Source organism: Marmota monax, unplaced genomic scaffold (genome assembly GCF_021218885.2).
Source record: "Marmota monax isolate L192 unplaced genomic scaffold, Marmota_monax_Labrador192_F-V1.1 WCK01_AAM20220418_F8-fsc00003, whole genome shotgun sequence".
Taxonomy (NCBI): Eukaryota; Metazoa; Chordata; class Mammalia; order Rodentia; family Sciuridae; genus Marmota; species Marmota monax.
The window spans coordinates 10,822,343-10,835,105 of NW_026694084.1; the positions used below are offsets into that span (position 1 = coordinate 10,822,343).

At 42.1% G+C, this 12,763-nt stretch overlaps 1 protein-coding gene across 1 annotated transcript; it reads left to right on the forward strand.

Annotated features, from left to right (window-relative positions):
- The first annotated feature begins 263 nt into the window (after positions 1-263).
- On the forward strand, positions 264-9,149 carry Odf1 (outer dense fiber of sperm tails 1). Its single transcript, XM_046464597.1, has 2 exons — positions 264-583; positions 8,717-9,149. The coding sequence occupies exons 1-2, from the start codon at positions 264-266 to the stop codon at positions 9,147-9,149; spliced, it is 753 nt and encodes a 250-aa protein (XP_046320553.1).
- Positions 9,150-12,763: the final 3,614 nt, after the last annotated feature.

Consider the following 12,763-nt stretch of genomic DNA (forward strand, 5'->3'; position numbering starts at 1 on the left):
TCAACATGAGTATGTTTCTGAGAGTATCTCTGTAGCTCTCAGGAGGGTCTCTGGAGAGTGTGACTGGGTCTGGTTCACATGGCAACCAGAAGATTATGACATACTCAGAGGATGGTGAGGTCACAGAATACAAGCCTTAAAGTAAGTGAGCCATGTGAGTCTCACTTATTGTTAAAAGAAACCTCTGAGAAGAGCTTAGAACAATTTTTTCCCTTGAGTGCCATTTCCCAAAGGTACTCACTGAACAATAAGGTGTGATTGTAATGGCTGCACTGAGTTGTCTTTTGGACAGTGTTAGAAGGGACATAAAGAAGGTGGACAGAGAATTAAGACAGTTGAGATGCATCGATGAATTCAGCACCCGATGCCTGTGCGACTTGTACATGCACCCGTACTGCTGCTGTGACTTGCATCCCTACCCGTACTGCCTGTGCTACTCGAATCGATCGCGTTCCTGCGGCCTGTGTGACCTCTACCCTTGCTGCCTGTGTGACTACAAGCTGTACTGCCTTCGCCCGTCCCTCAGGAGTTTGGAGAGGAAAGCCATCAGAGCCATCGAGGACGAAAAGAGAGAGCTTGCCAAGTGAGAGAACTCACTTTTAGATCTTTAGAGTTGGTTTCTCAGCCTCATCAGTTGAAATAAAAGGGGGGGGGGTGACAATTGATACTTGAACAAAGATAAAAAAAAATGTTCAAGATAATGACTCTGGTGACTTAGGAAAGATTTAAGAAGAGTCAATGGGTCCATAATAGGAATGGTGAGATTCTCCAAAGACAATGTAACGATGTTGAGGGCAGCTGGTGGTTTATAGCGGGAGTGCCAACTTGACAAATTAGGTGGCTTTAATGAGGGAAAGAAATAGGGGGTGTCATTAAAAAGCTATTGGAGGCAGCAAACGAGACATTTTTTCTGGTTATGAGTAAAGTGATTTGAGTGTATTTGGACTTACAGAAATGTCTGCAGGACAAGTAATAATAATTGATCAAATTCTTAATGTTTGCCAGAGGCTTTAGGAGAAGGAGAATAAATTGAACAATAGAGGCATTTCCTTCATCTTGTAGGAAAATCTTTCTCCCCTTCCTCCCAACTCCAAAGACTTACAGTTCCTCTGGAGTTGAGGCCATTACATTGGCTTTCCCCTCCAACTCCAGAAAAAGCTGTGGAAATAAACTACAGAACTCAGTTGCCCCTTTCAGAGGAGACTTGAGTTGGGTTTCCATGGAATTGGGGAATCTAAAAAATGTTTTAGTTTTGATCATATTTTCTTTTTTGCCTGGAGTAAAGAAGGAAATCTCTGTCTATATAAGTCTGCTACTAGTGATGAAAACAGTGGTGGAGAGAGTTGTCCTCTGGCTAAATAAATTATGGCCCACCTAAACATTGGGACGGTATGTAGATGTTAAACAGATGGACAAAGCATTTTTACATATTGATGGTGGTAAGTGAAAAAAGCAAATCTAGAAAAACTGTTTAATATTGTCCTATTTTTTAAAAGATAAGCATAGAAAGGTAAGATGCCTAGAAAAATAGATGAACGGTGGGTGGGTGGGTATGTAGGAGAGGTCCCTTGGCAACAGTGACAGTGGTGTTTCATCGGAAGGGTAATTGGACAGTAATTGTCGAGGTCATCAGCCTTGGCCAAAGATCAGGACTGACCCCTCCCCATAGGCTGAAATGGAGCATTCACCTACAGATTCATCCACATATTCTTTGAACCACTGTTTATTTTTACTCCTTAGGGAATCAAGTTTATAAACTGTTCACACTGTGAGGAAGGGCTCCTTGTGGGCAGGTCTATGCCCACTCCCTCTATACCTCGGGTCTTCTGAGCTCCCCTCTTCCCACACCCCTCAGGGCAATGCCTCTCTGCCCTTTGCCATCAGGCTCCTTATCCCACTTTAGAGACCCTATTTTTTGGTGCTCAGTTGGCCCAGCTTTAATTCCCAGCAGAGTAGTTCATACAAGAGGTGATGCTTTCTCTAGTTTGTGATGCTTATTCTGACAGTGTCTGGGTCTTGGCTGTTTTTGTTTGTTTGTTTTCCTGTGCCAGCAGCAGGATTCGAAGCTGGTGATTCCTTACATTAATTCCTGGCTCTCTGAATGGATAACTCTGAGACCATTTTAGAAATGACCTCAGGCTTTTGCCCTCTTTTTTTTTTCTCCTCCCAGATACTCTTCTTCCCATTCATACTATGAAATTTCTATGCTCTATTTCTGACAGCTTGACATCTCCCTATCCAAAAGGGCTTAGTGTCACCTGTAAACCTAAATCTTCAATTTTCCTGAATAGAGGTGAAAATGTTCAGCTGTGATCCCAGCTCCAATCCCAGAGGACTCACACTGATAATATTTTTTTCTTCCGGTGGAATACCTCCTCTTTCTTATCTTTAAGCTAGCTCCTGATCCATGACTAAAGAGATCCAGAAATATTATGTTGAGTTAACTTTTTTAAAAACAATCTTTGGTGTGAAATCTTGTCCAAGGCTTTGTGGATTTAGAATTCATATTCACATGACCTTTCACCCTTTTAAAGAATGCTGAGTCGTTGGTTAGTTATGACATATCTTTCAGATGTCATTCTGGGTTGTCCAGAAGGTTCTATGTTCCTAGTCTGTAGTTGCCTCCGCCCCACTGAAATTACTTTCTATGCGAGAGTCAATCTGTTATGTGTCTGGGTATGACTCTAATAATGAGTAAAAACTCTTGGCCAAAAATTTTTAAATTTCATCCATAAGTTTCTTGAACATTCTTGAGTATCTGTCATTTATATATATATATAAATATATATAAATATATATATAAATATATATAAAAATATATATTATATAATAAATATATATAATTATATAATATATAATAAATATATATATAAATATATATATATATAATATTCATATAATATATAACATACATATAATATATGGATAGATGGATATATACGTATATGTATTTTATATATATAGTGTTTTCTTTAGACCAGGCATAGAGGGTCCAACTCACTTCCATTGTTTCTTTTCTTTCTTACTTTTTTTTTTTTGTGGTATCCATGGCCTGGTATCCATTCTTGCTTGAGTAGCTGCTTCAAAAGTCAGTGTCAGCCAGGTGTGGTAGCAAACACCTGTACTCCTAGCTGCTACATGGGAGGTTGAAGCAGGAAGATACCAAGTTTGAGGTCAGCCTGGACAACATAGCAAGACTCTGTCTCAAAATGAAATACAAAGGAACTGTGGGTGCAGGTCTGTGGTAGACTGCCTGAACACCCTGGGTACTTGCAAGGCCCTGGGTTTTATCCCCAGTACCATAGGGGTTGGGGTAGAGGAGGCAGTGTCTTCCTTAGTAGGTACCCAATTTAGCACTTTGGTTTCTTTAGCTTTTTCAGTATGCCTGTTCCTTCCCCAGTTACCTTTTATGCCCGAAGCACTAGCCATGCCCCTGACTCATCCTCACTCTTCTGGATCTAGAAGGACTGAGGTAACTGAATTTGGTTTCCTTTGGGGAAATCCCACATCATCCTGCCTTAAGTTTGTACCTGATCAGCCACAGCACTTCATGGGGTTCCCTTTCCTCAATACTAAAGCTGGAGGAATAAACCAGCTCCAACCCATCTTCAATCCTGACCATAGTTTATGACCTCATGAACAGATGCAGGTGTGGCTTTGACACCGGCACTAGTCCTGTGGCCAGATGAATCTTGGTTTACAGTTGTACCTTGAGCTACACTGGCCTCACCCTCTGTACCCTTCTTTGGTACCTAGAAATGAATCCTGAAGCTGTGCTTCCATCCACTCACCTAAGAGCCTGTGGTTGGCCTAAATCTCAACAAGAAATTCCCTTCAAAGTTCCCCCAGGAGGCCTGCCATCTCAAAACTTCAAAAACCTGCCCTCTCATTTCTTTTCTGGACTCCCCCCACACTCATGAGTTTGAGGTTTTCATTGAGTCTTCTCTCAGTCAGTGAGTCAGGGTCAGACTGGGGCTTTATGACTGGTAAAGACTGGCTTTCCACAGAGAGCCAGCTTCCCTGTGTCCTCTGAGAGACAGAAGAGCTGGCCCCTGGTTGCTCTCTCATCATAATCTCTTTGTACCCGTTGTCTTGGAGCCCAGTCCCCCTTGGTTTCGAGGCTAGGAGTTGCCACCTAAGCCTAAAACATTCTTTGTGTGTGTGTGTGTGTGTGTGTGTGTGAAAGAGAGAGAGAGACTAGGGGTGGAACCCAGGGGAGCTATACCACTGAGCTACGCCTCCAGCCCTTCATTTTATTTTGGAATAGAACCTCACTGAATCACCGAGGCTGGCCTCAAGCTTACAATCCTCTTGCCTCTTGAGTAACTGGGACTACAGCTGTGTGTCACCATACCCAGCTGGTGAAAATCATTTCTATTATTTAGTTTGACCTTATTGTTTAATGATATAGGACTTGGGCCTTGGTCACTTAAAAACTCAGATTTTGTCTGGGTCTTGGTTTTTTATTAACTGGTATAGAAAAAAATAATTACATTCTAATAAAAATAAAATGTGATGTGTTGGTTTTGAAAGTAGTATTGGAGAAGTTGTTGGGGTTTTTTTGTTTGTTTTGCATCAATAGCATTGGTTACTTGAAAAAAATAAAAGCTTTCTGAAGTTGCTTCCTTTATCAGGAAAGAAAGAAAGAAAAAAAAAAAACCTCAGATTTTGGGTAAGTTCGTTTACAGAAGGAATGATGAAGAAGAATTTTGTTTATTGAGTAATGTCTACGTACCCAGTATTCACATTCATTTAATTCTCCTAGTGTGCCTTTGGGCTGCTATTATCTCTATCATCATATAGTTGATGAATCAGATCTAGGGCAACCATCTTGATCACTGAGACATCGTGGAGCCCTGACTTGAAAACACATTCACCTGAGTGAGAAATTCATGTACCTCACCACCTGGCCAGTGATTCTCAAAGTGTAGTCCCTGGATCAGCATTAGCAGAGTCACCTGGCACTTATTAGAAATGCAAATTCTCAACTCCACACCAGAGCAACTGAATCTGAAACTTGGGGGTGGGGGGGTGGGGTTGGGGTGGGGATCCAGACACCTGTGTTTTATCCAGCCCTGCAGGAAAGTCAAATGCAGCCAGACTACACTGTTTACTCCTTGTTGAGTGAACTGTCTGCCATATTAATACCAAATTCTAGAGAAGGGAGAAAAGTCAAAAAGAGGGGAGAGAGGAAAAAAGGAGAAAAGAAAGGGAAGGATGTGTTTACATGGGTCTTTGTAAAAATGGAAGAAAAGCAAAGTATTCCAACAAAGCTTAGAGAAGGCTTGCTTCCCCTTGCTCTCAGGTGGATAGAGTAATTTTTGACATCTTCCTTTATTAATCACAGGAATGAATATGAGTTATATCTGTATGAAGATGGCTGCTCATATAGCTCCTCATGGGCGTGGGTGGTGTTTCACATTCAGGAGTGTGGTCTGATGTGCAGGTGAAACTCAGCTTCAGCAGAGCGAAACAGACTAGCACAGAGTGCAGACACAGGCGCCTTTGGCCTGAAGCTGTCTCCAGCTTTTCTATGAGTCTTCAACAGAGAACCAAAGGAACTGGTTCAGCTCTGTGATAAAAGCATAAGAGGCAATCTCCCCTTGCCCAGAACTCCAGAGAGCCATGGGAAATCCCATTTAGGCTGATGGCAAAGTCAAGTTGCAAGTTCAGAGTTGAGTCTGATGAGCAAAATGTGACTCCTGCGAGTTCCCTTAAACCCACAGGTTCTTGCTCATAACCACTGAGATAAATGCAAGAAGAGACCTGGTTGGCCAAGAGTTTTAGGCCATTTCTCAAAAACCCCCAGTGTGGGATAGCTATATAATTGCTGCAAAGAAGCCAAAGTGGTAGGGATAGGGGAGAAAGGGGGAACAAAATGCATGAAGTTGTACCTGGGATTCAGGCATCTAAGTGGAGATGGACCTGGAGCTGGCAATGCCTGGTGGGTCTGGTTGCCAGATCCATCTCCTACAGATGGCAGGAGGGCAGAATCAGCTCAGGCAGTCACTGGGGATCTAGAAATCCTGCTTGGGGTCTTTGAACCCTCTTTTGTTAGTCCAAGCCCCTTCTTTGCAGCAGGATATGATGTAATTTGACTCAGCCCATGTGCACACCGTGGAGAATCTGAGAAACCCTGAGTACCTACTCTGTGCTTCACTTATGGCCTTGGCTGCTCTCCTTCAAGCTCTGATCTTATTTTTTGGGTACTAGGTATTGAACCCAGAGACACTTTACCACTGAGCCACATCCCCAGCCTTTTTATTCTGAGACAGAGTTACACTAAGTTGCCTGAGGGTCTTTGCTAAGTGGCTGAGGCCAGTCTCAAAGTTGTGACCCTCCTGTCTCAGCCTCCTTGTCACTGGTATTATAGGCATGCCCAGCTTCAAGCTATGATCTATCCAGAGAGAGCAACATGTCTAGAGTTTGGGCTGTTTCTTGCATTTTTGTGAGTTATTCTCTATCTAGTAAGATAATGTGCTTGATCTCTGGGCTGCCTCTCAGAGATAGCAATTTCAAAGTCCAGTTCTCTTCCTTTCTTCTTAGTATGGCCTAGGGTATTCCAGTATACCCAGGGCAAAAAAGATTACTGTACCCCCGCCATCCTCAGATTCCTTCGGGTTGGGGGTAGAAATGGAGCTGAGTGACTTATTATATAGTCCTCTGGGTATATGACTCAAGTTGTTTCTGTTTGCCTCAGTGTCTCTTAGGACCAAGTTGTACTTGGTCATTTTGTAATTAGCCATTAAGAGTCTTGGTGTATAATTTTCAGTACAAGTGGTTCACACTATTAAACCAATCCTGTGAAGTCTTGTCAAGTGAAAAGTGAAGATTAAATTCAGTGTGTGTAGCATGAATTTAAGAACCTACACAAAACTGTATGTAGAAACACACACACACACAGAAAAAAGTGTAACACAAAAGAGTTAAGTGTGGTATGTAATTATGAATTTTTAAAAAATATTTAATCAGGCTGGGGATGTGGCTCAAGCGGTATCGCGCTCACCTGGCATGCGTGCAGCCCGGGTTCGATCCTCAGCACCAAATACAAACAAAGATGTTGTGTCTGCCGAAAACTAAAAAATAAATATTAAAGATTCTCTCTCTCTTTAAAAAAAATTAATCTTTTTCTTTATATTTTCTGGACCTATATAACTTACATAACAAAAAGAAGCAAATGTTTAAACAAAATTCAGCATAAAAAAGGCAATACAGTGATAATCACATGTGCACCACAGTTATTGTGAAGATTAAATGGAATAACTCTTTGTAACTTGCTTAGCACTTTCCATGGCAAATTGTAAACAAACAAATAGCAACAACAGAAAAAGACAAAAGCCTAACAATCTAACCATGTGCCAATCACAGTTGTGACTTTTTTTTTCATGCATTAACTAATTTAAACCTCACAATAACACAATAGGTAGGAGACTACTTATTGTCCCAGTTTTACAAATGAGGAAACTGAGACACAGAGAAGTTAAAAAACTTGTCCATGTGGCAGAACTGAGATTTAAACATACTCTATAGAGACTGTGCTCTTGGGCACTTGGCTTTACTAGTTCTTGATGTATCCTAACTGATCAATCAGTGTGAGCTGCTGTTAATTTCTTATTAAGGATTTACGGGGCTGGGGATGTGGCTCAAGTAGTAGCGCGCTTGCCTGGCATGCGTGCGGCCCGGGTTCGATCCTCAGCACCACATACAAACAAAGATGTTGTGTCTGCCAAGAACTGAAAAATAAATATATTTAAAAAAAGATTTACATGGTAGGACATGAATAGCAACTGTCAGCTTCTCTAGGAGCCATGGCAATGGCATTTGACAACTGGTTCTGATCTGTAGCATTTTCCACTTGCTGTGGTGTAAATATTCCTTCCATGATTTTGAACAATTAATGTGAAGTCACTAAATGAGGAGCTGAGAAAAGAAGCACACATGAGCTCTTGAAAGCTGGTAGGATCCCAACCAACATGCCACTGGTGGGTGGTCCCATATCTGATGGACACAGCCCTGCCAAAAGGACTGAATTCCTTCTGGCACCAGGTCACTAGAATCTGGAGCCACTTCATGGCAGCAAGAGGAGTCAGGCCTAGTGGACAGAACCAGGTCAGTTCTCTCCTGCCCTCTTTGCTGATGGAACTTTTCAAGTCAAGTGTCTGGGTGATTGTCCAGTGGCGGAGCTGACAGTCATGTTTTTATTGTTTTTTTAGACAGAGTCTTACTGTGTTGACCAGGTGGTGGGTCTCAAAACTCCTGGGCTCAAGCAAACCATCTGCCTTTCCAAGTAATATATAGTGTTTAAATGGTATCTTTTCAATTGTGTCCCATTAAAAAACTACTGTCTGTATGTAATTGTAGAAACATCAATGATAATTGTAATAATTAAATAAGATTTGAAACATGCCAAGCACAGCATTAAGTAAAATGCTAACCCCCCATGGTTTCATAATTAATAGAGGAGGAGCTAGAATTGAAATATAAGAGAAAGACCTGAATGGCCAAGCACCCATTTGTTAACAGAGGCTGACCTGTAGGGCAGTGTGATTCATGTAGCGGGACTCTCACTTTTTATGTTCCTCGTTTGTGTAAATTTGATTTTTCATGATGACTAGTGTGAGCTTTTGCTATTAAAGGGAGATAGAGATTAAAATATGGCTTCTTGGGCTGTGTCTGAGCTCCTTCCTCTCACTCTGTCCTTTTTTCTCAATTCCAGGCTCAGAAGAACAACAAACAGAATCCTGGCCTCCTCTTGCTGTAGCAGTAACATCTTGGGGTCAGTGAACGTGTGTGGCTTTGAACCTGATCAAGTCAAAGTACGAGTAAAGGACGGAAAGGTGTGTGTGTCAGCTGAACGGGAGAACAGGTACGACTGCCTCGGATCCAAAAAGTACAGCTATATGAACATCTGCAAAGAGTTCAGCTTGCCGCCATGTGTAGACGAAAAGGATGTAACCTACTCCTACGGCCTCGGCAGTTGTGTCAAGATCGAGTCTCCATGCTACCCTTGTGCTTCCCCCTGCAACCCCTGCAACCCATGCAACCCTTGCAGCCCCTGCAGCCCTTGCAACCCTTGCAACCCCTGCGACCCCTGCAACCCCTGCTACCCCTGTGGAAGCCGATTTTCCTGTAGGAAAATGATTTTGTAAATTGTGCTTAGGAATCCATGTCTTAGCCGAAGTCAGGTACTCCAGCCAGGCAGCTCTTCCAGCATTTCTCTTCCCCTTCCCATGGCCCTTGTTGTTCAAGTACATAGGAAACTAAATACATAACTGCAATCTGCTGTTGTTGTGTGCAAGTCTTTTTATTCCACCTACTCCAGGAGCCCTGCAGAGTTAGTGGGCATTGGAAGAATGAATGGATGGGGTACTGAGAGATGCTCTCCCATGTCCTCCTCTGAACCCAACTATCTCCAAGTTCCAGGAAGCATCCCTAGATGCTTTCCAACTTTCCCTTTCCAACTGATCAATGAAATGGTCCAGCCCAGAAACCACACTGCAGACACAGAGAATCTAGCAATTAAAAACAACCACTTTTTTTTTTCTTTTGGTGGTACTGGGGATTGAACCCAGGTATATCACAGCCCTTTTTATTTTTTGAGACAGGGTCTTGCTCAATTGACCCGGCAGTCCTTGAACTTGCCATTCTCTTGCCTCAGCCTCCCAGGTTGCTGGGATTGCAGGCACCATCACATCTGACTCTATGGCAGCTGTCTCTTTCCCTCAATTCCCGAAACTGGTTTTAGGCATGGAAATTCAGGAGTGGAAAAGTACAGACTTCACAAAATGATAGCATAGTTCTCCTGAATTTGGATCCTCGTCGCTGGAGCCATTGAGCTATTCTTGGTTGTTAGGACAGAAATAGAAGAAAAGGAAAAACAAGATGATGGGGAGGGATGGTTTCAAACCTGACTCTCAGCTGGGCAACTTGGGAGACTGAGGCAGGAGGATTGTAAATTCATAGCCAGCCTTAATCCTGTCTCTAAATAAATGGCCAGGGATGCAGTTCAGTGTTAGAGCACCCCTTGGTTCAATCCCTATACCATGAACAAAACAAAACAACTCTCTCAGAGGGAACATAAAACCCTCTAGGTTGCATAGTAAGTCTTTTTATATTAGCCTTAGATGTATAAGGGTTGAGTGGTGATTCTCAGTCTTGTCTGCACATGAGAATTATTTGGGAAGCTTTAAAAATATGCATGTTGGAGCTGGGTGTATAGCTCAGTTGCTTAGCATTTGCAAAACCCTGGGTTTGATCCCCAGTACAACAACAACAACAACAACAAAGCCAAACCAAAAAATTTTTGGTATGGGGGATTTGAATCATGTCCTCAAGCATACTAGGTAAGCACTGTACCACTGAGTTATATCTCCAACTGAGACAAGTTCTTACTAAGTCGTCCAGGCTGAACTTGCAATCCTCCTTGACCTCCTGAGTAGCTGGGATTACAGGCATATGCTACTGCACCTGACCCAAACATTTCTTCAAAAGAGGAAAATATACAGATGCCTGTGTCTTCTCCCCAGAGATTCTAATGTAATAGATTTGAGAGGCAACCTGGGCATCGAGATTTTTAAAAGCTTCCCCAGGTAATTCAAGCATACAGCTAAGACCAGGAAGCTCTGGGTGAGATCTTAAAGTCTTTTTCTTTAAAAGCTTTCAAGTTCAAGATTGAAAAATAATTGATGTTGATAGTAGATACATTTTGCTCTCGATTGAGGGAACTAATGGCCCTCTATTACAAGTAGTGAATAAAAAACATTGAACATTCCCAAAATGTATTACCTAGCAACGAGGTATAAATGAATATGTTTGTGTATGCTAAATTGTAGAATTGCCCTCATGTCTTGCCGTGTTTTGATTATATGTTCATAAATATTCTAGTTTCTAAGTTATAATTTTTTTTTCAGTACTGGAGAATGGAACCCAGGATCTTACACATACTAGGCAAGCACTCCGCCACTGATCTACATCTCCAGCATTTTTATAAATTTTATTTTGAGACAGTGTCTTGCTAAATTTCCCAGGCTGGCCTTGAACCTAGGATTTTCCTGCTTCAGGCCCTCCAAGTAGCTGGATTAGAGGTGTGTGCCACCACACCCAGTTAAAGTTAGAATGTTTTCTTTTTTGTGGTCCTAAGGATTGAACCCAGAGGTGGTGATCTACTGACCTATATTCCCAGACCTTTTATTTATTTATTTATTTTTAATTTTGAGACAGGTCTTCTAAATTGTGGAGGCTGACATTGAACTTATGATCCTTCTGCCTCTCAGCTTCCTGAGTCATTGGGATTACAGTTGTACACCACTGCACCCAGATTTTAAGTCACAAACTTTTTTTTAACAAATTTCATCTTATAAAGTCACTGGAATCTCACTGGGGTCTTAATTCCTTGAACAAGTGGAGACCTCTGCCCTTTGGAAGGGGTCATTCCAGGGCACTTCCAGGAAAGGAGAGTTCATTTTTCTACTGACGCATCCACGTCCTCACCCTCCCATTAGTCCAGACATTCACCCATTTATCCATCATCTTGCCAGCCAGACTTCCTCATCTGAAATCCAGGTACTGTACCTTGCAGCAGAGATGGAGAGAAAAATAACTTTCATGAATGCTTTAAATTAAATGCAGGGAGGGGTGCTATGAAGGGATGGGGAGAAGGTAAAGTGGGGGAGTTCCAAAGAAACTGAATTTAAAAGAGCTAGGAGAGGGCAGACTGGCCATAGGCATTTCCATGGTGTGTATCAAGGACATCACTGCCTGGCAGGTGCCCCAGGGAAGCCAGAGCCTGGCCTGTGTAGGATTGTTTCCTTCATCTGCTCGCCACTCTCACAGGGAAAGACTTGATAGAAAGATAAGTGGTTATTGACTGAGTACCAGCTCTGAGTGGGGGCCCAGTGCCAGGAGCTATTGTTACTAAGTACCTTTCCAGGAACTTCTGTAGGGGAAGGCAAGACTAACATCAGTGGTATAATTGTCAAAGCACTTGACAGCGTGTAACCAGAACTACATTGTCTGGTGTGCCCTGTGAAGTGCCCTCTAACATCAGCAAAGTGCATGTGGGAACTGGAGCCAGCCAGACGAGGAGGCTGGGCGTGGGTGTGGGCCTTGTCTGAGACCTTGGGGAAAAGCACGTAGCAGGGCTTGTTCCATGAACTGAGAACAGGGCAGAAGTAGATCTGAGGGAGAAGAAAGAAACATTGGTTGTCTCCTAAATTGTCAATGGACCCTGGGCTTGGGCAGCCCTGCCATGGTTTTGAATGTTGTTTTATAGATCAGAGTCCAACTGTAAATACCCTTCTTTATCTACAGAATGGGCAATGGGTGGAGGTGACTCTTGAATGCACAGAGACAAAAAAATTGTCCCATAAGGGAACTGAAAGATGAGACTATGTCACTGTCCATGTTTATAATGCATGAATGCCTAGATTAGGTAGATACACTACCTTTTAATTAATGAGCTTGGTAAATAGTGTTAAATTAAGCTTGAAGATGAAGATAATTGTCTTGTGTTCATGGAATATATTCCAGAACTAAAGAGCTATTTAACTGAATCGTGAATAAAAAATTTCTGGAGCATAGGACTCGGGAATCTATACCCAACTGCTACCGTATACTGTTTGATTATCTTCAAAACTCACATAGTGAATATTTTATACAATTATATTAAGAATTCTCAGCAACTCTTCTTCAATTCTTGTAAAATAGTTTTATTCAGTGAACTGTTCATATCCCCAGATCTAGTGAACTAAGTAACAGTTTTAAA